General features: G+C 50.6%; 1 protein-coding gene and 1 pseudogene across 1 annotated transcript; one reads left to right on the forward strand and one right to left on the reverse strand.

The window, feature by feature from the left end:
- Positions 1-24709, reverse strand: part of LOC149994358 (F-box only protein 31-like) — a 93155-nt pseudogene that overhangs the window by 52419 nt on the left and 16027 nt on the right.
- On the forward strand, positions 15156-22992 carry LOC149994359 (speedy protein E4-like). Its single transcript, XM_090260869.1, has 7 exons — positions 15156-15264; positions 17151-17363; positions 18013-18071; positions 18437-18522; positions 20080-20251; positions 20424-20498; positions 22930-22992. The coding sequence occupies exons 1-7, from the start codon at positions 15156-15158 to the stop codon at positions 22990-22992; spliced, it is 777 nt and encodes a 258-aa protein (XP_090116995.1).

Below are 24709 nucleotides of genomic sequence, written 5' to 3' on the forward strand. Positions count from 1 at the left end.
TTACACAACACGTGGAGCACGGTTGGGAGCTCGGTCAGAGCTCTCAGGTGGCCGCGGGGGGAGGGAAACTGGTCCGGGTGCAGGAGCCATTTCAGCCGGAGCTGTGGCACGGGAGACAGAAGCAGCTGAAGAAGTGGGCAGTGAAATAATGGGGTGCTCACAGACCACTGGAATAGCACGGGAGGTGCACAAATTCAGGACACAGGGGCAGCTGATGACATGTGAGTAACTGAGGGACGGGAAGCCAAAGAGAAAATATGGCAGTGTGCCGGGTGTGGGGTTGTTTTTCCCAACGAGCGGGGAGCGGGGAAGAAGTTATCCCAGGTCAATATTCTCCATTATCACAGAACTCTATTCACTAATATTTCAAATAAACCTGTCACTTACAGGTGAGGACGGACACCCCTTTCCCTTATATGTCACTCATTGGCAGACACTGATTCTAAGACGTAAGCTCTCAAGGTAAGGAAAGAACTAGGGCTACGAGACACCTCGCACAGTGGTGACATACAGACAGTCCTCAAAATTACAGGGAAACTGCAGTTCAGGATTCGGATGGACAGTCTCCTACACACAGTGTCTGCGAAAAAGGAGTATGGGAGTTCTTTGTACAATCCTTGAACTGTTGGGTCAGCTTGAAGTTTTTTTAATTAAATGTTGAATAAAAGAGAATGCTATGAAATGTTAACAGGTAGGGAATGTTTAAAACGCACTCTACATCAAATATGAAGTGAGTCAAAGATGGACCCACTTAACCATCAAAAAGAGTAACAACTTCGACAGACCAAAAGACCAAAAGGTCACTTAAACCCATGGCTTAACAACGGTAACAAAAAGGAAGAGAAATATAATGCTGTCCATTAGGATTTGGGAGATGTCTTTCTTGTAGGAACCACAGAACCCAGTAGCGAGGACATGGTTTTCTCTAGGAAAGTATTCCAGCTAATGAGGGAAGAAGAGGTGCTAAAGGAGCATGTTACCACTTAATTTCCCCTGACGAATTAGTGGATTGGTGCAATGAACACCAACCGGGGCAATGAACACCAACCGACAGATGCTAACGTCGCACAACAAAGACAGGAAGATACACAGGCCTCCAGGAGAAAGAAGACAAATGCACTGGACAACGGTCTTGCCAAAAGAACTAAACCTAAATCTGAGTACTTTTGGATCTAACTACCAACTTTACAAGGCATACAGACATTTCTTTCTTTAAGTAGAATTAAAGCAGATGGAAATATGATCAACACAATCCAGACTGTGCGAAATTGATGCTAAAAAACCCATTTTCTTCAAAACACAAATCGCAAAGAAATAACAGAAGAAATACAGGGGGAGCTACTACGAAAAGATTTAAAAACCTCCCTACTGACCAAAACATAAGAACTCTCTATCTGTATCCTGACTGAAAAGAGCAAACCAAAAACCATTTGGAAAACTGGGAAACTTTGAACACTGAATATTATTTAAGAAAGAATGGTATCGTGGGGTATCCCACCCACTTTTCCATAGACCCCTTTTCATTCAAAGATACATACAAAAATACTTCCAGGGAAAAAATTTTAAAGCCATGTAAAGGGAGAAAGTATCACTTAGGAGGAAACAGATGTGAGAGGCACATGCATGGTCGCGTGACGTAAAGGACCGGAAAATGTGTCCATCGGACTTGAATGTAACTACGCCAAGGTAACCTCTACCAACAGATGCGGGAAAGCAGTAAGGGCAAAGCCAACACACTGAGAACTGAAGCGGGAATGGGAAGTGAGGACATCTTTACTAGAGGATATTTTGAGCCCTGGATTGAACAGTATAGATGGAAATGTGTCTATCTGGATGGCACTGTTTTGGTGCCTGGAACAATCACAAGCACCAAGTTCTTCTTGGGCAGGAGGCCCTCTGCTTACAAAAGCGAGAGTAAGCCACACACTGAAGTGACTTCCTGGTTGTGACAAAAGCTATCCGTTTCATATCAGCTTTATTAAAGAAAACTTTCCAAGTCCTCAGAAATCTTTACAACCCACAAATAACAGAAACGGTTCTTCTTCTTGTAGTCTATACAAAACGTATCACGGATAAAACTTTCCTTTTCCTACGACTGTCACGGACATTGGTCCTATGAACATCTCAACTTCCGCGGCCCTAAAGTAGCATACTACTTCTACATGCGAGTTGGACAAAGCTTCTCAGCGCTCACCCGATACTGTACCAGCTACGTTTTACATGATGTCATTTATCTATTTCTCTGTCCCCATGTTGAAGCATGGGCCCTTCAGAACCTCCTCAAGTGCATTACCAAGCAAAGTGGGAAAACTCACCCGGAACCCATGCATTTTCTGCTGCTCTTGGAAAAGTGTAGAGATTGTGAACAGTGCACCTAGGGGAGATGAAACAAATAATGGAGTCATGAACCTCTTGCCTAAGAGCCAGCAAAGAAAGCTCAATAAAATGACATCCTATGAACACTCGGAAGGGCCCAAAAGGGTGACAGAGGACAAACACACACCCGAGCCAATGTAATGCCAAAGACATCCCAGGCAATTCCTCGGGTTGCTCTCTTTGGTGAGCGGAAACATTGACTCCTGTTTCAAACAGTTGGCCACCACTAAATAAAGGGTGAAAAATTCCCCTGACACTGTTGACAAACTCTCCTCCTGCTGCTTTGCATTTCTAAAACTCAAAGAACCCATGGGAACACAGAATAGGAGCTCCCAAGTGTGGGATTAGTGTGCATCCAAGGCATGGCCTGTTTACCTGACTAAACTCGGTTACCGCTGCACTTAGTCTCTTATGAAAGAACACCGTAGGACAGTGCACAGAACACCTGGCCTGAGAGTCTGAGTGCCTGTAGCAATCCCACCTACAGGCCCAGAGGCAGCGGACAAGTCACCACCCTTCTCAGGCCCAATTCCGATCTCTGTCACCACGGCAGGAGGGGCTGACCCCTGCAGACTTATCCTTTCCTGCACTCTGGGATCCCCAGGGCAGATCCAAGGGCAATCAGCAGTCGCTTCGATCAGAGGTCAAGGGTCCTGATGGATGTGTAGACTCAGCTTTGAAATTCGGGAAGGGATGTAGGAGGAGGAAGGGGTGCTGGGTGTACAGGTAGAAGAGGACATGGGAAATCCACAGCCTAGGCTCTGATCCCCCAACCCCCGTAAGTCACAAGGCCCAGGGGAGCTCCCATTCCAGAGAAGCCTGACCCTGACCTCTGACCCACTCACGCCCAATTCCGGGAATAGGTCAAATGCTAAGGAAGACAGAACACACGCGCGCGGCCTCGGTCCCTTGCTGGTCCCCCCATCCCTTGCACACCGCTGCGCAGAAAGATCAGCAACTGACTCAAGGCTGCAAAGCCCCACCTACCCCTTCGGGGCTCGCTGGTCTGCCCCAAGGCCCCTCCGCCTTGCCGGGACAGGGTGCTTTTTCCGGTGCTTCGCTTCCAGGGTCCTCGTCTCTGTGCCTCCCCAGGCCGCCTCCACCAAGAGCCGGATCTTGACCTGCAACTCACCCAGGAGAACGACACGCCCCACTGAAGGCTCGCCAGGCGGGATGCAGCAGGCAGACGGGCTGGGCCTGGACGCCAGGCAGGCCGGCCCAACCGCCCCCCCAATGCACACGGCCCTCTCCCGCGGGCTCCGGGGCAGCGCTCCGGTTCCCCGCTGGACACTCGGCCCACCCGCGCGACCCCTGCCCGCACCTGCGCATGCCCACACCGTGGCGACTCCACGGGACACCGTCCAGCCACCAATACGCCGGCCTCCTCGTCCTCCTTGTCCAACGGAGGCCAAAACCTGGCGAACCTGGGCAGGCCTGGCAGCCACAGCAGCGCGGCGGCGGGGCGCGGCCCCGGGCGCGGGAGCAACCACGCGCACCCGGCGGGCTGCACAGGCGCGAACGGACGCCGCTCTCCGCCTCCCAGGGCCTTCTCAGGGAAGCGGAACAAACGCGGGGACTCTCCTTCCCACTCGTCTACAGCCCTCCAGTTAGGGACCGTCTTCATTGAATCGGCCTCTGTCAGCCCCGTTAGTGGTGCGCAGCTGAGGGGACTCGCCCTCCCGGGACCCCGCAGGCCATTTCCCATTTGCCTTCACTCCTGTTAGGGATCAAGGAAAGGTGTCTGTGTCACTTCCTCCTGCGGCCCTGCTCCTTTCCTCGCTCTGAGACCTTTCCTGTCAGAACGAACCACATTCCCCCACAACAGGGCCGGGCGAAGAGAGGGGCGTTTCATGTCCCCTTAACTCGAGAGGTGTCGCTAAAATAACAGGAAACACTACATGCCCTCGCCTGACGTAAAGGCTTATTACCAATGTGCGTATGGTCTCTCCGAGGAAGGAAAGGATCACAGAAACATAAACGTTTTCTACATTACACACGTCATGCTGTAATACTGTAAAAAGTCAGAAAACACACACTGGAAAAAATGAAACGCATACCCGAGGCCTCGCCTCTCAGGAAGAATTGGGTATCTGTCAGGCAAAAGTGTCACTTTTCAAAAATGACATCGTAAGGACACGTCTCTGTGGTGAAGTAATACAACTCCGTTTGGGGCCCGTCTTGCCTTCTGTCGTCCTTGTTGTATTTTTTTTATTATGCTGTTACAGGAGTCCCAATTTCTTTTCCCTTTGCTCCCCTCCGCCCAGCACACACCCTCCATCCAGAAGTCCCACCCCCCTTAGTACATGCCCATGGGTCACGCATATAAGTTCTTTGACTTTACCCTTTCCTGTACTATCCTTGACATCCCTCTGTCTATTCTGCACCCTCCTGCTATGCTTCTTAACTCCTGCATGCCAATTGTTTCTGAGAAGCTGGACAGGGGGGGCAGGATTAAAAATATGTAATCACCTGCCAACCCAGAAAATCATCTCCGCAAATGCAGAGATTTAAAAAAGAAGCATCTGTTTGCTGTCAAATAACCATTAAACCGGGTAGAGGCTGCAGAGAGAGAAACGCACCTCATCTGTTCCTACAGCTCGGCGGGTAGGATCGTTATGGACAAGCTCTCGAGCTCAACGCTAACTCGTCTCATGTCAAAGAACACCACCATTTGCTATACATTCTTTCACAGTCCACTACAAATTCACTGGTAATCTGGGTCTCCATTTGTGCTAGGTAGTTGCCCTTATCCCAAGGAAAAAGGCAACCTCTCCTACTTCCATGACAAGCAAGTAGCGCCTAGCCCAAGGTCCCTGGGTCACAGACATACGGACATTGTCCTCCTTGAGCACCACCTGCAGCATTAAGCTAATCCCGCACCAAGTGTGTGCTACGCGAAATGTGCTTTCGGAAGTGGCTGCCGCGTGCTCAGGACCGGTCTTCTCCAGCTCTTGCTGCCACTGAGTGTGCCCTGTGCCTGAATTCTCACCGATGGGAGGCTGGGATGTGAGTGACAGTGGCCACATCTCTGGGGCTGAGCCAGGAAACCCACAGGGTGCATTTATTTACTTTCTTTTCCTCTTTCACCGGGTAAAGGATGAAAACTGTGCAGAGTACCTTAGAAGGCTTACCGTGAAGATGAGGAGCGCGCCCATCAGCCTGGGTTCCCTGACTCCAGTTCTCACCTGCCAGCGCTCAGTGGAAGTCAGAGGTGCCCTCTGCCCCTTGCTCCCCTCTCGTTCTCTGCCTTGCGAACCCCCGCTGCAATGACCCCTCGGCAGCCAACTCTGTCCTTTTCGCTCAGAGATACGCTGGGTAACCCGAGAGCCTCGTCCCCTGTATCATGGCCTGGACTCTCCCTGGGCGGTGAGCTGGACACTCTCAGGAATCGCCTGTTTCTCCAAATAACTAAAAACTGTCATTTTACCTATTTACCCTTCTGAAAAACGTGTTTCAGCTGGATGGGTCTATCTGGACCCCATGATTCCATCTTGGACAGAAGCAGGAGCAACCCACCTCTTCCTGTGGCTTCATGAAGCTATTTTGTACTAGTAGAAAAAACAGATATTTACCCCAATCCGTCAACTATCTTTTTAAAAGTTATTTATTGGTTTTCTATTGCAGTTCTCCCATTTTCTCTTCCATTGTTTCCTCCCGGCCCACCCCTTCTGCTACAGTCAATCCCTAACCGTTGCCCATGTCCATGGGTCATTTATACTACTTCCTTGACTAGACCCTTCCCCTACTTCATCCCCTTCTCTCCTCCTCTCCTGCACCCTGGTTACAGTGAGTCTGTTCCTTGTTTACATGTCTCTGGTTCAATTTTGTTCATTTCTTTGTGTTGTCATTAATTTCCTGTATTAGGTGATATCATATGGTATTTGTCTTTCGTTGCCTGGCTTATTTTGTTAAGCTGAATTCTCTCGAGTTCCAAACAGGTTATCGCAAATGGTAGGAGTTCCTTCTTTCTGCTGAGTAGTATTCCATTGTGTAAATGTACCACAGATTTTGATCCACACATCTACAGATGGGCACTTAGGCTATTCCCGGCACTTGGCTATTGTAGGTAGCGCCGCTATGAACACAAGGGTGCATAGGTTCTTTTAAATTGGTGTTTCAGGATTCTTTGGGTATAATCCCAGCAGTGGAACCACTGGGTCAAAAGGCAGCCCCATTCTTAGTTTTCTAAGGACATTCCGTACTGTTTTCCATAGTGGCTGCCCTAGCCTTCATTCCCACCAACAGTGCACGAGGGTTCCCATTTCTCTACATCCTCGCCAGCACTCGTTTCTTGATTTGTTGATGATGGCCATTCTGACCGGTGTGAAGCGGTACCTCATTGTGGTTTTAATTTGCTTCTCTCTGATGACTAGTGATGTTGAGCATTCTTTCATATGCCTATGGACCCTCGTTCTGTGTTTGTTCAGGTCCTTTGCCCATTTTTTTAATTGGGTTGTCTGTCTTCTTGCTGTTGAGTCCTATAAGCTCAGTCCCTTGTCTGAGGTGTCAATGGCAAATATGTTTTCCCATGTGGTTCATTCCATGTCCATCTTGCTGATGTTTTCTTTTGCAGAGCAGAAACGCTATAGTTTGATGTAGTCCCATTTGTGTATTCTTTCATTTATTTACCGTGCCTTAGCAGGTATAGCGCCGAAAATATTGCTACGTGGGATATCTGAAGTATTCCTGCCTGTTTTACCCTAGGCCTTTTATGGTGTCACGGCTTACATTTAATCTTTTACCCATCTTGAGTTTATTCTGGTGTACGGTGTAAGCTGGTGGTCTAGTTTCATTCTTTTGCATGTCCCTGTCCAGATCTCCCAACACCATATGTTGAAGAGGCTCTTTTCACTCCATTTTATGTTCCTTCCCACGTTGTCAAATATTCGTTGACCATACAGACCCGGGTTTCTTTCTGGTCTCTCTATTCTCTTCACTTGATATACATATCTGTTCTTATGCCAGTACCAGACTGTTTCGATTACCGTGTCCTAGTAGTATACGTTGATATCAGGCATTGTAATTTCTCCTACTGTGTTTTTCTTCCTCAGGATTGCTGTTCAGGTCTTTTTTCGTTCCATATAAATTTTTGAAGTGTTTGTTCTAGGTCTGTGAAATATATCAGTGGTATTTTAATGGAGATTGCATTGAATTTATACATTGCTTTGGGTAGTATAGACATTGTTGTGATGTTGATTCTTCCCATCCATGAACATGCTATGTGCTTCCATTTATTTGTATCTTCCTTCATTTCTTTCTTCAGTGTCATGTAGTTTTCCGAGTACAGGTCTTTGATCTCCTTGGTTAAGTTTATTCCTAGGTACTTTATTTTTCTTGTTGCTATAGTAAATGAGATTTTTTATCTAGTTTCTATCTATGACATTTTATTGTTGGTGTACAGAAATGCCTTTGATATCTGAATACTGACTTTGTACCCTGCTCTTTTGCCAAATTCACTTATTAGGCCAAGTAGTTTTTTTCGTGGAGTCTACAAGGGGTTTTCTAAGTACACGCTCATGTCATCTGCAAATAATGACAGTTTTACTTCCTTTTTTCTAATTTGGATGCCTTTTATTTCTTTTTCTTGTTTGACTGCTGTGGCTAGAAGTTGCAAGGCTATGTTGAATAGGAGTGGAGAGAGTGGACATGCTTCTCTTGCTTCTGACTTCAGGTGGGACGCTTCCAGGTTTTGCCCACTGAGTATGACTTTGGCTTCAGGTTTCTCGTATACGGTTTTTGATCATGTTGAGCTATGCTCCCTCTATTCCCATTTTGCTGAGTGTTTTCATCATAAATGTCTGTTGAACTTTATCCAATGCTTTTTCAGCATCTACTGACATGATCCTGTGATTTTTGTCTTTCATTTTGTTTATGTGCTGTGTTACGTTTATTGATTTGTGAATATTAAATCATCCTTGCATCCCTGGGATGAATCCCACTTCATCGTGGTGTGTGATCTTTCTAACGTGTTGCTGGACCCCGTTTGCCAACATTTTGCTGAAGACTTTAGCATCTATGTCCATCAGTGAAATCTGACCTGTAGTTTTTTCTTTCTTTCTTGTGTCTCGAACTGGTGTTGGAACTAGGGTAATACTGGCTTCATTGAGAGAGTTTGGGAGTCTTCTTTCTTCCCGGATTTTTGCTAATAGTTTGAGAAGGATAGGAGTTAGTTCTTCCCTAAATTTTGTAAAATTCACGTGTGAAGCCTCCCGGTCCAGGGCTTTTGTGTGCCAGGAGTTTTTTGAGTACCGCTTCAATTTTACTGGTTGTTATCGGTCTACTCAGGCTTTCTGCTTCTTCTTCATTCAGTTTTGGAAGATCATATGGGTCTGGAAGTTTGTCCATTTCATGTAGGTTGTCAAATTTCTTGTCATACAGTTGTTTGTAGTAATTTCATACAATCCATTGTCTTTCTGTGGCATCGGCTGTGATTTCTACTCTGTCGTTTCTGATTTTGTTTACTTGGGTTCGCGCTCTCTTTTTCTTGAGGAGCCTGGTTAAACACTTGTCGATATTGTTTATCTTTTCAGAGAACCAGCTCCTGGTTTTATTGATCTTTGGAACTGTTTGTTTAATCTCTATGTCCTTTCACGCTGCCGTGAGCTTGACGATTTCCTGCCTTCTACTAGCTCTGGGCTTTGTTTGTTGTTCTTCTTCTAGTTGTTGTAGCTCTAGGATTAGATGTTTTTATTCGAGATTCTCTTATCCTTCTTAGGTAGGCCTGTATTGCTAGGAACTTTCCAGTCAGGGCTGCTTTCACTGTGTCCTATAGTTTTGGGGCTGTTGTCTGTTCATTATCATTTGTTTCCAGAAACTTTTTGTTTTCTTCCTTGATGTCATTGTTAACCTATTCATGACTGAACAGCCTGTTATTGATTGTCCATGAGTTTGAATGTTTTTGAGCTTTTTCCTTGAGGTTCATTTCCAGTTTCAGGCCATTGTGGTCTGAGAAGGTGCTATTGATATAATCTCCATTTTCTTGAACTTGTTGAGGCCTGTTTTCTGTCCTACTACATGGTCTAGCTTCGAAAATGTTCCATGTGCACTTGAAAAGAATGTATATTTTGCTTCTTTGGGGTGAAAAGTTCTACATATACAAATTAAGTCCATTTGACCTAGAGTGTAGTTCAATGCCTCAATATCCTTGGTGTTCCTTTGCTTCGAAAATCTGTCCATTGTTGACAATGGGATGTTAAAGTCCGCTACTGTGAGCGCGTTGCTGTCGATGTCCTTCTTGTGGTCTTTAAGATTTTCCTGATATATTTGGGTGTTCCTATTTTAGGTGCATATATGTTTACAAGGGTTATGTCTTCTTGATGGATTGTTCCCTTAAGTATTATGAAATGTCCGTCTTTGTCTCTTTCTAATGGCCTTTGTTGTGAAATCTATTTTGTGTGATGTGAGTATTGCTACCCCAGCTTTTTTTTTTTTTTTTTCCTGTCCATTTGCTTAAAATCCTTCTTCCCATTCCTTCACTTTCAGTGTGTGTAGGTCTTTTGTTTTGAGGTGTGCCTCTTGTAGACAGCATTTACGTGGGCCACGTTTTCGTATCCATTCCACTACCCCATGTCTTTTGATTGCAGCATTGAACTCATTTACATTTAAGGTTATTATTGATAGGTATTTCTCACTGTAACTTTTTCACTTTGTTCCTGCATTCCTCTCTCTCTGTTTCTTCTCCTTCTTAAAGCATCCCCTTTAGCATGTCTTGCAATGCTGGTTTGGTGGAGATGTATTCTTTGAGTCTTCCTTGCTCTGGGAAACTCCTTACTTCACCTTCCATTTTGAGAGAGAGCCTTGCTGGGTACAGTCGTCTTGGTTGGAGGCCTCTGCTTTTCATTGCTTGAAATACTTTTTGCCATTGCCTTCTGGCTTGCAGTGTTTCTGTTGAGAAATCAGTGGACTGACTCATCAGGGCTCCCTTGTATGTCATTTGCTGTTTTTCTCTTGCTGCCTTTAGGATTCTCTCTTTGTCTTTGAACGTTGCCATTTTAATTATGATGTGCCTTGGAGTGGGCCTCCTTGGGTTCCTCTTCATTGGGACACTGTGCTTTCTGTACTTCTGAGACCTTTTTCTCTCCTCACGTTCGGGAAGTTTTCTGTCATTACTTTATCAACCACATTTTCTAGCCCTTGCTCATCTTCTCCTTCTGCTATCCCTATGATACAGATATTATTACGCCTCATGCTGTCCTGCAGCTCTCTTAAACCCTCTTCATTCTTTTTCCATCTTTTTTCATTTTGTCGCATTGTCTGGGAATTGTTTTCGACGTTCTCCTCTAGCTCATCGATCCGATCCTCTGCTTCATTTAGCCTGCTTTGGATTCCCTCTACTGTGCTCTTCAATTCAGAAATTGTACTCTTCATTTCTTCCTGGCTCTTAATGATAGCCTCTATGTCCTTTTTAACGCTGGTGTAGTTCTCAGTGAGTTGCTTTGGTTTCCCTGGAGTCCTTTGTACTTTCCCTGGACTTCTTTGTAGTTCCCCTGGAGTTCGGTGATTGTAGTTTTCTCTGAGTTTGCTGACTTCATTGAGCCTCCGCATTACCATCGTTTTGAGTTCCATGTCTGAGAGTTTGCTCACCTCTATTTCATCTCTCTCTCTCTCTCTCCTTCTGGGAATTCCTCCTTTCCTTTCGACAGGGTGTTGTTTTGTCTCTGCACTTCAGGTGGCTCTTCTTGTTAGTTTCTGCTTCTTAGGTTGATCTGCTTTTATTTCCCACCTTTGTTCTGTGACCTTCTGTGGTAGGAATCTTGTGGAATTCAATGGTCCAGGCTCCTTAATCTCCTGAACTTGATGCTCTTCGGATGCCCTTTATGCCTTTTTGTTTGGACTCTGGTATTGTTTTCATTTTGCTTGTTGTGGTGCTGCTCTTTGGTGGGTCCTTCCCTCCAATCAGCTGACTGAGAGTCACTCCACCCACCCTGCTTGTAGACAGTTGTTGAGCTGCTGCTACAGCAAAGCCACATGTGCAGGCAACAGTCTCACACTCACAAAGATATCCCCCACCCACAATCACTGTACCAACTGCAAATAGGCCGGTATTAATGAGGACAGAGAGAGCAGGGGACAGAAACGTCCTGTAGAAGATCTCAGTGGCATTGGTCTCTGCAGCAGCTGCTGTTGTTTTTCTTCCACTTCACTCTCTTTCTGGACCCACCCCTGATGTGCCAGGCCGGATCTAGGCAGGCTATTTGAGCCCACTAGCGTCCCACTGTCGGTGACTGCCTCTTATGGCTGTTTGTTGCTCTAGTCGCTGTTTAATGGGCAGTCAGGCTTGATCCCATGGGGGGCGGGGCCGAGGCATTTCTCTGGGATGGGCTACTGCACACCCTCCGGCTGATGCCACTTGGAGGGGAGTAGTCTGCTTAAGAGATTCCCCCCGTAGCACCGGGGATGAGTCCGCACTGGGATCCGGTCCACTGCTCCCCAGCTCGTTCTCCAAAAACAGCGGCCAAAACTTCCCCAAAGCACCTCTAGTTCACCTCACCCTCCTTCGGCCGCAGCCCTGATCGAGCGGGTGAGTGAGCTCCCTCGCGCGAGCCTGTCATCCACCTTCTTATCTTAACTGTTTAATTTTTATTTTCTGTCACGGAGACACTTTTTACTTTTATGCTTCAAATCTTTCACTTCCATTCACCCTTTCATCTGTTTTTACACTGTCCTTGACGAAACCTTTCCCGCCTTTCATTATCTCATTCGTTGCCTGTGTTCCCTTCTGTTCGCTTTTTCTCTTCAGTGCATCAATTCTAGTAAGATAACTGGCACCTGATTTCAAGGCTTGTCAATCGGTCTTCTCCAACTCAAAGTTGCTTTCTAAGGGTTCACTATGTACAGCGATGGGACACAGGTCGACATGTGGCCGTGCCCTCCCCATCGGCGGGGACTCTTGGGACAACTTGGCTTTGAAAGCCGCAGAGGATCCTCTGAATGCGCGGCTGATCGATGAGACCGCGTCCACCCTGGAAAGTTCACGACCGCATCCAAGAGACATGCAATCCCTGCACTGCCGATGCACAGACTGTTTACCTTGCAGCTTCATCGAAGAATAGCAAGGGCATGAAACGGTAGTTAAAGTGTACATCATGGTGATTTGGTGTCTGCGTACATTGTGAAAGGATTCTCCTCCTCCGGAAACGTATCCAGCACCTCACGTACGTACCTTGTGTGGTTGCTGTTGTTGCCGTTACTTTTGGTGGGAACCCTTCAGTTCTCCTCCCTGGGCCAGTTTCAGCAACACTCAACAAGGGTGTGATCGCCCGTAGCCGCTGTGTGGGACGGAAGATCCTCAGACCGCATTCATCTCATAATTGGAAGTTTCAAGGTCTTACCAGCCATTCTCTATGCCCTCACCCACAGCCATCCTCTATGTCACTGTCTCTTACTATGAGTTGGGTTTTTTCCTTCTCTTTTACATTACACATATTAATGATACCACGCAGAATCTGTTTTTTCTCTGCCTCGCTAAGCATTACAGTGAACAAGTCACAAAAAACCAGAAATGAACTGCTAGAAGGCAGAGGATTTGCTTCCTCTGTCTGGTTTCTTTCACTTCACGTAACCCCCTCGAGGCCTCTATCCCCACTGTCCCAGATGGCTGCATTCCGTTCCTTCTCCTACTTGAGTAACGTGCCACTTTAAAAGGTCATCTCACGTCTTCTGTACCCGCTCATCCACTGACGGACCCAGGTTCTTTCCACACCTCGGCTCTGCTGAATAATGCTGCAACAAACCGGGAGGTGCACATAGCTCTTCCAAGTTCTCCTTTCATTTCCTTCCAAGAAATTCCCAGACCTGGAATTGCTACGTCATAGAATGTTGAGGAACTGCCATACCGTTTTCTGGAAGAATTGATGGGACTTCACTCACGGTTGGTACAAGCAGATTAGAAACATGGACGTGAACAAATAAAAAATACAACTTCGGGTACATCCTGACTGTCTCATCCAAGTGTTCAAATGATGGATCAGAAGCACGACTCACGGCCCAAGGGTGGAAACAACCCGAGTGTCCATCAGCCCATGGATGCAGCAACAAGATACGGTTTCTATAATCGATATCATCCATCCTATAAAAAGAAGGAAATTCTGGCGCATGCAACAACATGCATGAACCTTGAATCCTTACGCTGACAAAATAAGCCTGAAATAAATGTACAGACACTATAGGATTCCACCGATACGGGTTCCCTACAGTAGTCAAGCTCCTACGGACAGGAGGCGCAAGGGTGGCTGGCTACCAGGACCGGGGGAGACGGATAAAAGTTCATCTTTGTTGGGTGCAGAGTCTCAGTTTGGGAAGACGACAAAGTTCTGCGGACGGACGGCGGTGACTGTAGCACAAGGTGCATGCGTTCGATACCCGCGAATTTAACCTCTGTTGTGGTTAAAACGGTAAACTGAGTATGTTATTTCACCACAATAAGAAAGCAAGGGAGGGAGGGAGGGAGGATAAACAAAAGGAAGTAAAGGGTTCCGTGCCCAGGAAAACAGGAGAGCTGTGAGGCTGGCAGGTGGTTCAGAAACAGCATCCGCTGACCCTGCGGCGTAACGGGTTGGTCGGTACCTTTTCTGCATCTGCCCTCCCCACCTGCACAGGGAACATTCTGTTCTGTCTTCAACTGGAGACCTTTCCACTTAAGTCTTCCTGTGTGGGTGACATTTCATTCATAGGGTACCTGAGCGGTAGTGAAATGTCTGACTCAAGAGTGAAACACAGGCTGAAAACGTGGATATGTGGACGAGAGTTCCTTCCCTGGACTTGAGGGGCAGGCTTTGGGTGCTTCATGGACTCCCTCAAATCGTAGACACCGTCTGAAGCATGTGAGCGTATGTGCGGCTTTCTAGGATTTTAGGTTCTCACAACGTCTCTTGGAATGAAAGCTGCCTGAGGGTTGAGGATGCGTTTCCCCTGCTTCCAAATCCTGAACATCGTTTCCTGAGACATCGAGCTTCGCCAAAACCTGTGTTTGCTGGTGCTGTGCTTGTCGTTTTCCAAAGTGCCTGTACCGCGCTCAACTGATTATTTTAATAAGATCAACTCATTCAATATTGTACAAGGGAAGAGCTGGGAAGAGAGAAACAGAGGAAGACAGGGAGAGAAACCGATGTGTGAGAAGGGCAAAGACCGCTTGCACAGGGCCCCAGACGGGGACCAGCCTGCGACCCAGGCAGGTGCCCTGACCGGGAATCACACGGGTGAAACTGTCGCTTGCAGGATCAATGCTCAATGCAACGAGCCACGCAGGTCAGCGCACCAAATTCGCCGTTTGAAACTAAATTGTCACTTGGCAGGGCCACGGACCCAGGGACTTTTTTACACTTTTACCCCGCTCTTGAAAGGTCTCAGTATTTTTGCTTTACCTCCCTCTCCCGCCAGGCAACACTCTGAAATGGAAATGGGAGAGAAGACCTGCCAACCCAGTTCAAGCTCAGAATGGAGACAACAGCGCACTGGCTGGGGACGAGGTAAAGAGCGATGCTGACACTGGAGGACAGCTCTGGAGGCTGGTCTGAGCTTGTAGGGTCAGCAGCAGGAGACACTGTTTACCCTGACTGTCAGGAGAAGTAAGTGCATGCGTGGCACTTACATGGATTCTATGTATGGCAGGTACATATGTGTGTTTGAGTCTTTCAAACTGGTGGCCGGGTGGGAATAACCGATGACATCAGAGGCTTCCGAACCTCCTGATTGGGAGGATCCATTCCGTGGCGCTAGGCAGCCCAGGTGGGCAACTACTTCTGTGATCGCCCACATTTACGGAAGGAGAACAAGGAGCCATGGCTGACACTGACTCAAGTGCCAACTGTGACCACCTTGGCCCAGAGCCGAGCACCTCAGGGAGCCCGATGGAGCTCAGAGTTACTCGGGGGAACGCAGGACAATCAGGTGAGGAAACGGGGGGCGGCGGGATTTGGCACGGTTGACATTAAGGAGGAAGGGGGCCCTGAGCAGGCTGTGTGTGAAAGAAAGGAGAGATTCAGAGCACCACCGGATTACAGGAGATGACAGGAGCTGGGGACCAGGAGATCCCCATGAAAGGACAGCCTGGGAGGCAAGCAAGGAGGGATAGGAGATGAGTTTCAAAGATGAGAGAAGGGAAGGGAAGAAACAAGGACGGTCCTTTTGTCCCCCTTCAATGGGGGAAATCCTCTCAAACGAGGAAGACCTTTGAGGACACAGAAGAATAACAGAAAGGTGAACATGGGGGGCGGTGGAGGGGCGGAGTATTGGATTCACCAAAGGAGGAAGATGAAAAGATGGCAGGGGAGAAGGCCGGTAGCCTATGAGACAAGAAAGAATGGAGGGGTTGGTTTCTAGGGACAGGGGGAGAGGTGGGGTGGAAACGAGGTCGGGTTTTGGTGACCAATAGCTGAATTTCAAAGGCAAAAAAAGCCTTATATCGTACCCTGGCCTGGGTTCTTAACTCAGGCACCTGTGTGGAATCCACCACCGCTGCTCGGACAACCGCAGCAAAGCGGAAGAGGGGGCGAGCAGAGAGGCGGGGGGCACAAGAGGAGACCGTCCCCGCGCCTAACAACACCTGGCTCGTGGAGGACGGGGACGGTCTCAAAATGACATTCAAAAGAACGCGCGTGGCAACGGTGCAGAGAGAACACCACGAGGCTGTTGCCAGGCTGCACAGTAAGCAGATACCTTGGAGGGCACCCTCCTAGCCTACTCTTAAGAAACCACTTTGAATAACTATACTTTTCCAACACAAAAGAACTCCCTGCTAGTTGGTGCGCTCCCTTTCCCAGGAGGGCTCCCTATCGATTCTCACCGGGGACACTTAGAAGTGACACAGGATTAGGTTAGACTTGAGAAGGGTTTGCACTGGGAATGACGTGGCCTGTGAGTATTGTACCCTCGGAGACTTCTTAGCTCTCACTGGCCTTTTGAATCTAAAGTCCTTCACGTGTGTAAGGGGAGAGAAGGAGGCCATCTTCACGCCCTGATGTGACTGTCGACAGAGAAACGACGCAGTGGCGTCAGCAGGGGTGCCATCATGCGCGATGGGGGAGCAGCACTGATTCGCTAAGATCTGAGTCACGCAGATATGCTGCTGCCACCCTACGTGTGGCTCGGTCCCCCGGGGCTGGGTGGGTGAGGGTGGTGCCACCCTTGCTTCCTTTCCCAGGGAAGGATCCCCTGCACCCCTGTGTTCTGGGCAGCCTCACCCCTGGCCCTCACGGTGCCCCCTGGTGCTAAGAGTGACTCGGGTGAAGGCAGGACCATCAGGAGAGGAAACAGGGGGATGAGGGGTACGACAGGGTTGCCATTACGGAGGAAGGGGTACCTGAGTAGGGTGGGTGGGAAAGAGAGGAGGGGTTCAGAGCGTCACAACGTGGAGGAGACTTCGGGAGCTGTGGACCGGAATATCCGCATGAAAGGACGGCCTGGGAGGCAAGCAAGGAGCTTAGGAGTTGAGATTCAAAATGAGAGACAGGAAGGGAAGAAACCATGACAGTTCTTTCGTTCCCGCCCAATGGGAGAACCTACCTCAAACAAGGAAGATTTTTGAGGACACAGACAGAGAAAACAGCAAGGTCAACTTGGGGGTGGGCTGGGCGGAGACGGGGACACCGCCAAAGCAGGAAGATGAAAAGACGGCCGGGGAGAAGGCCAGTAGTCTATGAGACTGGAGAGAAGGGAGGGGTCGGTTTGTAGGGGGTGGGGGCGTCAGTGGGGTGGAGAGGGGGCCAGGTTTCGGTGACCAGTAGCTCAATTCCAAAGGCAAAAGCCTTATATTGCGCCCTGGGTTCTTTACTCAGGCCCCTCTGTGGATTCCAACCGCCCTGCTCAGACCACCACGGCAAAGAGGAAGAGGGGGCGAGCAGCGAGGCGGGAGGCACAGGAGGAGACCGTCCCCGCGCCTAACAACACCTGGCTCGTGGAGGACCGGGACGGTCTCAAAATGACCCTGAAAAGGAAGCGCGGTACAACGGTCCAGAGAGAACACCAGGAGGCCTTTGCCAGGCTTCTCAGTAAGCAGATACCCTGGAGAGCCCCCTCCTAGCCTACTCTTAAGTCACAACTTTGAACAACTATACTTTTCCAACAGAAAAGAACTCCCTGCTGGTTGGTGGGCTCTCCTTCCTAGGTGGGCTCCCTATCGAGTCTCAGTGGGGACCCTTAGATTAGGCTAGACTTGAGGAGGGTTTGCACTGGGAATCACGTGGCCTGTGAGTATTGTACCCTCGGAGACTTCTTGGCTCTCACTGGCCGTTTGAATCTAAATACCTTCACGTGTGTAAGGGGAGAGAAGGAGGCCAACTTCACGCCCTGATGTGACTGTCAACAGACAAAGGACGGAATGGCTCTGGCATGAATGAGCAGGGGTGCATTCATGCGTGATGGGGGAGCAGCACTGAGTCGCTAAGATCTCAGTCACGCAGATAAGCTGCTGCCACCCTACGTGTCGCTCGGTCCCCCGGGACTGGGTGGGTGAGGGTGGTGACACCCCTGCTTCCTTTCCCAGGGAACGATCTCCTCTATCCCTCTTCCTGGCAGCCTCACCCTTCGCCCCGCTCCTCAACCTTCCCCCAGAGCGGCACGCTTCCCCTCTTGAGCCCGGTACGCTCCCACGGAAACTCCGTTGCTGTCATCAGGCTCACACTTGCCCTCTCTTCACAGAGGACCCTGTCATCAAACGTTTCCTTGAGTGGGACGCGCAGCTGAGAATCTCAGATAAGGTGAGAGGGGTTCCTGCTCCACCATCGACCCTCGGATCAGGCGGCAGTTTCCTGAGCCCACAGTTCCCCCTCCAACCTGCCTTCGGGGACCTAGGCGTTTCTCGCAGTGCGGACGGCAACCCTGCCTCTGCCCCGGCTCTTCTGGGACCTGAGCCCAAGGCTTGTCCCTCTTCTCTCAGCTCTTGGGGACTCCCCTTCGCTCCAGCTTCTCAGAGACCCTCCCGATGCCGGCCGGCCCAAACACAGAGCATCTCTGACACCCTAGGCGCCTGCCATGCCGGGAGCATCAGCCTTTCCCTTGTCCCGCTCTTCCTCCTCTTTCACAATGTGAGTCCTCGTGTGTGTCTTCCTCCTCTTCCCACCAGTACCTGCTCTCAATGGCCCTGGCCTATTTGAGCCGCGCCGTCCTGTTCTCCTGGCAGTACCGGCGCATCCACTTCTTCCTGGCCCTGTGAGTACCGTGCTGAACCCCATCAGTCACTTTCATCCTCTGGGGAGCGCGGGGACACGAGCGGGTCTCCGACCTCTCACCTGCTTTCCACCCCATTTCTACCGTGTACACTGGGGATGAACTTGATAGGACTGGACTACAGCGTGTCTTACACTGTTCTTAGGAAGACCCAACAACACCAAGGTCCGTTACAAGACTGAAGAAACCACAAGAAAACATCAGGTCCTCACAAACATTTCACACCACCCTTCCCCTGAGTAAACAGGCTTGAGACGAACCGTTCCTAAGTCTTCTCCCCCACATCCCGCCACACCTCTCGACGACACCACATGTCACGGTCCTTCTCCTCAGTGCAGGCCCCCGTCACATACCACAGATCGATTGTGAATACTCGCCCCGGGTCCCGGGCCGGCCTGTTCGGCTGTTTCGAGTGCCGTGCGGTCCACCGAAGTGTTGCGGGTTCGGTCGCGGTCAGGGCTCCTGAAGGAGGCGACCGATCCGGGTTTCTCGCTCACGTCAATGTCTCTCCCTCTCTCTGAATCAATGCACATCTCCTCGGGGGAGGAGAACAAACAGTAAGACCCAGGGCTCTTCCTTACCAACCTCCCGGAATGGACTTCGAAACACAGCTCTAACCACTTCCCCACCCCCCCACCCAACAAGTCCACTGGCTCATGTTGTTCTCAACCGAGGCCAGAGTTCTCGCTGTGAAATCAGCTCTCTCTGCACCCTCCATCAAACCCGGTGACCACCCGGACACTCCCCTCTTTGTTTCGCTGCTCTTCCCAACACCCTTCCCTGACTGTATATTGTGCTTTCGGTCGCGGTATTTTTACACGCATGTAACTGAAAGACACAATCTCCTCTGAAACTAACTCAAACGCCAAAATCGTCGGACCTCCTCACTTCTGCACCCCGGTAGCAAAGGAAAAGCATTGCTAATTTAAATAAACAAACAAACAAAAAGCACATATATATCAACGGGTTCTTAAAACACTCGGCACCCTCCTCTTCCTGTCGCACAATCTGTATGACATTGAGTCTCTGAGGGCATCAGTTTTGCACTTGACCAGGACACAAAGCGTTCGGTCATTCGTCCTATGAAACCTTACAAAGTGCACCTCCAGGGCCAGGGAGTGTGAGGATGGGAGCATTCAGAAGGGCCCCTGAGGGAATGCGCCAAGGAACCCAGTCCTGCCTCAGTCACTTGGTAGGAAACCGTGAGGACTGAGATGGGCCAGTCGGCTCCTGCCCGCAGGAGCTGTCCAGGGGCTCACACGACAGGGAGACGGGTGTGCGCGCGCACGGCAGGGTCAACGAAGGGGGTGGGCTTCCCCACTCAGTTCACTGTATCTGCATCGTCAAGGTAGGAGAGGGGCCCTTCAGCTGCCTGCTCAGCAGGGGCTTCTTGTGCCTGGGAGGCGCTCTGCGACCCTGCATGGGGCTCCTGCGGGTCCTGTGTGAAGGCCGTCCTGCCTGCGTCCTCTCTGGGAAGCTGACTGCAGGCAGGGCCCCTCTCCGTCTGCTCTCAGCTGACACCCTGATGGCCTTCCTCAGCTACCTCGCCATTGACATGGAAGAGGGCCGCTGCGCCCCTAAAGAGGCCATCTTTTTCTTCCTCTACGGGAACAACAACCGCGCCTGGCGTCCCATGTTCCAGAAGCAGCGGTTTGAATTCTTCCGCTCCATGGGCTACAGGGCATGGGTCACCAAGGAGGAGTGTGAAGAGGTAGTTGGGCGGCGGGGCTCTGGTGGAGGGCGGTGCCGGGCTGCAGAGGGAAGGGGTCCTGGGCCTCACAGCTGGGACTGGGGGGTGAGAGAGACGGGGGGGCCGGACATGGGGAGGGTCGTGGGTCCACATGGAGAGCCCTCACCTTTTCAGGGACTCTTTGTCTTTCCAGATCCAGGCCTTCGATCCCCAGCTCTGGGTGTGGCGGCGAGACCGTGCCCTCCTTTCTCAGACCCCGAAGGCTAAGGTAGGTGTGAACGGAGGGAGGGCTGTGTCCCCACGGGTGCAGACGGAATCATCTGTGGACCCTGGAGGAAACCCGACACATTTAACTGCACCGCCCATGATCGTCGACCCCATCCCTCTCCGTCACCCTGCCACACGTCTGAAGCACACCCACCAGGCACACAGCCAGGCATGTGCCGGAACTCCTTTAGCTTTACCTTGTCCCAAAAGCACTTCCCCTGCCCTTCCATTCTAAACGATAGCTTTGCGGAATAGAGTTCTTTATGAAACAGGGCATGAAACGCACTCCTGGGTGTGGCAGGGCCACTCCCCGCTCCCGGCTCCACTCTCTTTCTCTTGTCTTCAAACTTTCCGCTGCTGTGGCAGGAAGGCGACAGCCTGGAGAGCAGGAAGGCCGCCTGCCCCTGGCCTGCGCTGGCCTGACTGGGACATCCTTCGAGCACACTGTCCTCGGCACCAGGTTGGTGTCTCAGACCCCAGGCTGGGGAGAAACCACGGGAACCAGCCCCTCTGGGCCAGCACTGCCCATCCCTGGCCTTGGTTCAGAATGCACCGACCCTCTGCTGGGCAGAGCTGGGATTCTTCCCATCTGAGAAGTGGGCGGCCTCTTGGGAGCCTATCTCATTTCACCGGCCTTCTCCCAACATCCCCTAAGGGGCGCCACGCCACTACCACTTCTCGGTGAGGTGGCTCACGCAGTCCTCGGTGCATTGGACGGTCTCTTTGACATTCTCTCACAGCAGAGTCTCCGGCTCGGTGCAGCAGGCATTCCTCCGGGTGCTTCTCAGTCACATTCGCGGTTCATTCACTGAGGCTGCTTTCACCCGCGGCAGCAGCTCGGCTCACGTTCTCCAGCATGCTCTTTCCAAAGGATGGTTTTCCTCCAATGATGTCTTGTCTCCGGTCCCTGAACAGCCACCAGACAGGCTCCTCTTCTCAGGAAACCAGACACGTTGTTTCCCAGAGGAGAGGCAAGGCCTGCAGGGAGTGGCCTCGAGCTCACTGTGCTCCCTGGGAGCTGGCCTGGCTCTGTGGGAAGGGAGGCGGACAGGTTGCCACACTCCTGGGGCCTGGGTCTCCACCCTGCACTCGCATGAGTGGCCACCCCACCTGGGGAGCACTTGTGAGCCTGCAGGGTACCTGGCACCTACTGAGAGCTCAAGCTGAAGATGAGGCAGACACGGAAGCCATTGTCCGCGCGCTCACACTAAAAAGCCTTCAAAGGCAAGAAGCTGATGAGCATGTCTCGAGCTACTACTGTGACCAGGGTCCTGAGGCCTCGCTTGGGTCCCATGGTGCTGTCATGTGAGCCAGCAGGGAGGGCGGGTCAAGAGCAGCAGCCACAGGGCTGTGGTTTCGCTGCCCAGTGTGTTAGCGGCTCAGCGCACACGGCTGGGTATCTGTTTATTTCATTAAAATAAAGTTTTCTTTTTATTAACCTTGGGGAGAGAATGAGTGATATCAACGTGGATCGTTGTTCCACCTATTTATGTATTCACCGGCTGCTTCTTGGATGCGCCCTGATGGGGGATCGGACCCACAACTTAGGCACACAGGAACGCCACTCTAAGCAACTGAGCCTCTCAGCCAGGGCACGCACATGGCCGTTCACAGTTAAAATCAAGGGTACAAATATCAAAATTCAGAACCTCAAGTGCAGTGACCACATTTCATGTGCTCAATAGCCACATGTGCCTTTTGGCTCCTCTACTGAAAGGTACTGATCTAGAATATGCCACTGTAGAAAGTTTTCCCGGATGGAGCTGTATTACACGGTACTTGCTCAGTAAATAGTAAGGCACAGAGAAGGGATAAAGAGAGTAGCAGGAAAAAAGAGAAGAGGGGGGTAGATGTTTCTTTGTGCTACCAGACTGGAGACCGAGGTGCCACGGATCACGGGAACAACTTTCCCAAAACCCCTTCACAACTGTTTGGAACACATTCTGCCCAGAAGGTCTCAGAGGTCAGGGCGTTACCTGGAGACAGCAGTCCGCAGCCACAGCAGACAGCAGGTAAAGTCGAGGCCAAGCTGGGCCATGGAGCAGCAGCTTCCAGTCCTGGCCTCTGAGGAAGTGCCAGACCAAAGACTTGCAGACAGCGCCCTCTTGTGGCTCCTCGCGCCAGCTTCAAGAAAACACACACAGGCAGGGAATGCTGCGGCTCAGGTCTCATAAACTACACAGCACCCTGATGGGTGGGGTCACTGCAGCAAAGCTGCCACTGCATTAAAGACAGGTGGCTGTCAATGCCCTGGGGCACATCTGGACCGATTTCTGAACGATGGGACCAAACCCTCCCCCATACCTGGAACAAAATCACCACTGCCGCCACTGAGGCCCAAGCGCCACGTTCTCCACAGCACCTCCCCTGCCACGTTGTCTGCCGTAGCCTCTGAGGGGGTCTCCCTTGTCCACTCGCACCTTGCATCCCAGGCCATCGATTCGGCCATGACGCCTTTTCCCAAACACAAGTGTGACGCACTTGTGATCTTCTAAAAACCCCCCACTGTCTCGCCCCAGCTCCATCTTCTATCGCCGTCCCCTCCCAAGCATGAGTCTCCTACGTGGCTTGCACACCCCGCACTGTCACCTGGCGGCCTCCACACGGTGTGCCTCTGCCCAGACATTCTGTTCTCACCCTTCACTGGTAGGATAATGAGACTCATCTTCAAGTCTCAGCTCAGATGGCCCTGCCCCTCGGAACATTCCCTCACCCTCAAGACCCAGTCAGCGTGCCTTATCTTATCCATGGTTCCTCATCCCAGAGCCTGAGGCAAGGGCCGAGGACCAGGGTTTTAGTGGGAGTAATCCAGGCGGGCTGGTAAGGGAGGGCGGAAGTGAGACAGGGAAGGAAAGGAGCCAGGATAAAGGACATTTCCGGAAGGGGACTTTGGAGGGGGACATTTCCTGGCGCCACCGCAGGGATCTCCAATGTCACAGCCCTTGGGGTCACCCGGGGAGCCTGTGGAAGCCTTACCCAGCCCGTCACCCATTACGTGAGAATCCGCAGGGTGGAGCAAGGGCATCAGTGTTTTCTCTGTGTGGGAAAGACGAACTGAGACCCAGCTTGGGTGCGTCTGGGTCAGGCCTGAGGACCTGGATTCCCAAACACATCCTGGGGAAGCGGTGCTCTAGTCTGGGCCCTACCAAGGAGCCAGGGTGCCTGCCGCCCAAGTTGTGCAGCTCCAAGGCCCGCCTCACAAATCCACGCAGGGCTGAACCCGCCCGGTGGCCCGAGGACTTACCGTGATCTTCGTGGCCCTGGCATGCTTCCCATGGAAGCTGAGCACGACACTCTCCGGGCCGTGGCTGCCGTAGGTGCCTTTGAAGAGGCCCGGCCTGATGAGGTCCTCCCGGTGGCTGGGCGGGAGGTAGATGCGGCGGCAGGTCAGGCGGTTGCTGCGGGGAGGGTGACGGGAGAGCGTGGCAGAGCCGCACGGGGCTGCAGCGGTGCAGAGCCCGCACCTCCCCGCCCCACCGCGGGGCCCAGGCCGTGTGGCTGACCTAGGATGCCACATCCGTGGGGAGCAGGGGCACCCCATGTTCCCGAGCCATGCTCACCCCACCCACAGGTGCACAGCACCCTCACACCTTCTCTGATTCCAATGAGGCTTAACCCTTTGAGCGCCATGCGTCACTGTTAAAGTTTGTAGGAGAAATGCCATGTTATTTTGCTCAGAAATGCAGTTGATGGAAAATGTCTATAAGAGCATTATTCATGGGCTGAAAATTTCACGACATGTAGTAAATACCCCCTTCTTTTGTAAGCCGTGTCCTTTGACACAATTTAGCAAAAAGTTTACTGCATTAAAATTATTTTGTGACGACAATTATTTTAGAAAAAAAATAAATTCTTTCCTTCAATATGGCTTTTGAAGTATAATATGTGCCATAAGATAAAACCTATGAGTATAATTTGAAAAAACACAGAGCAACATGGATAACAAGCAAGAACTGTGCCAAATATTACATAAATTTGGGGGGAAAAAAGAAAACTTCATAGCGTACAAGAGAAAGGGACACAAGCAGCATTCACACTAGAGACCTCTATCAATAGATATCAACAGAGAAAAACAGTTTAGAAACAGAATGCTAATTCTATACCGTGAAGCAGTGAAAATGTCCATTAGCAAAAGCTTCCTTATCACGCACGCTGCACAGTATCAACGATTATTGCAAAGATAAATGAAATTAAAAGGACCATTTGAAATGT

The sequence above is a fragment of the Furipterus horrens genome, unplaced genomic scaffold, assembly GCF_987537825.1.
Source record: "Furipterus horrens unplaced genomic scaffold, mFurHor1.1.pri manual_scaffold_13, whole genome shotgun sequence".
Lineage (NCBI taxonomy): Eukaryota > Metazoa > Chordata > Mammalia > Chiroptera > Furipteridae > Furipterus > Furipterus horrens.

Coding starts and splice junctions, on each gene's coding strand:
- LOC149994359 (XM_090260869.1), top strand. CDS start 15,156: ATGGCTGACACTGACTCAAGTGCCAACTGTGACCACCTTGGCCCAGAG. Junction 18,072..18,436: donor AGCTGAGAATCTCAGATAAG/GTGAGAGGGGTT, acceptor TCTTCCCACCAG/TACCTGCTCTCAATGGCCCT. Junction 20,499..22,929: donor CTCAGACCCCGAAGGCTAAG/GTAGGTGTGAAC, acceptor CTTGCATCCCAG/GCCATCGATTCGGCCATGAC.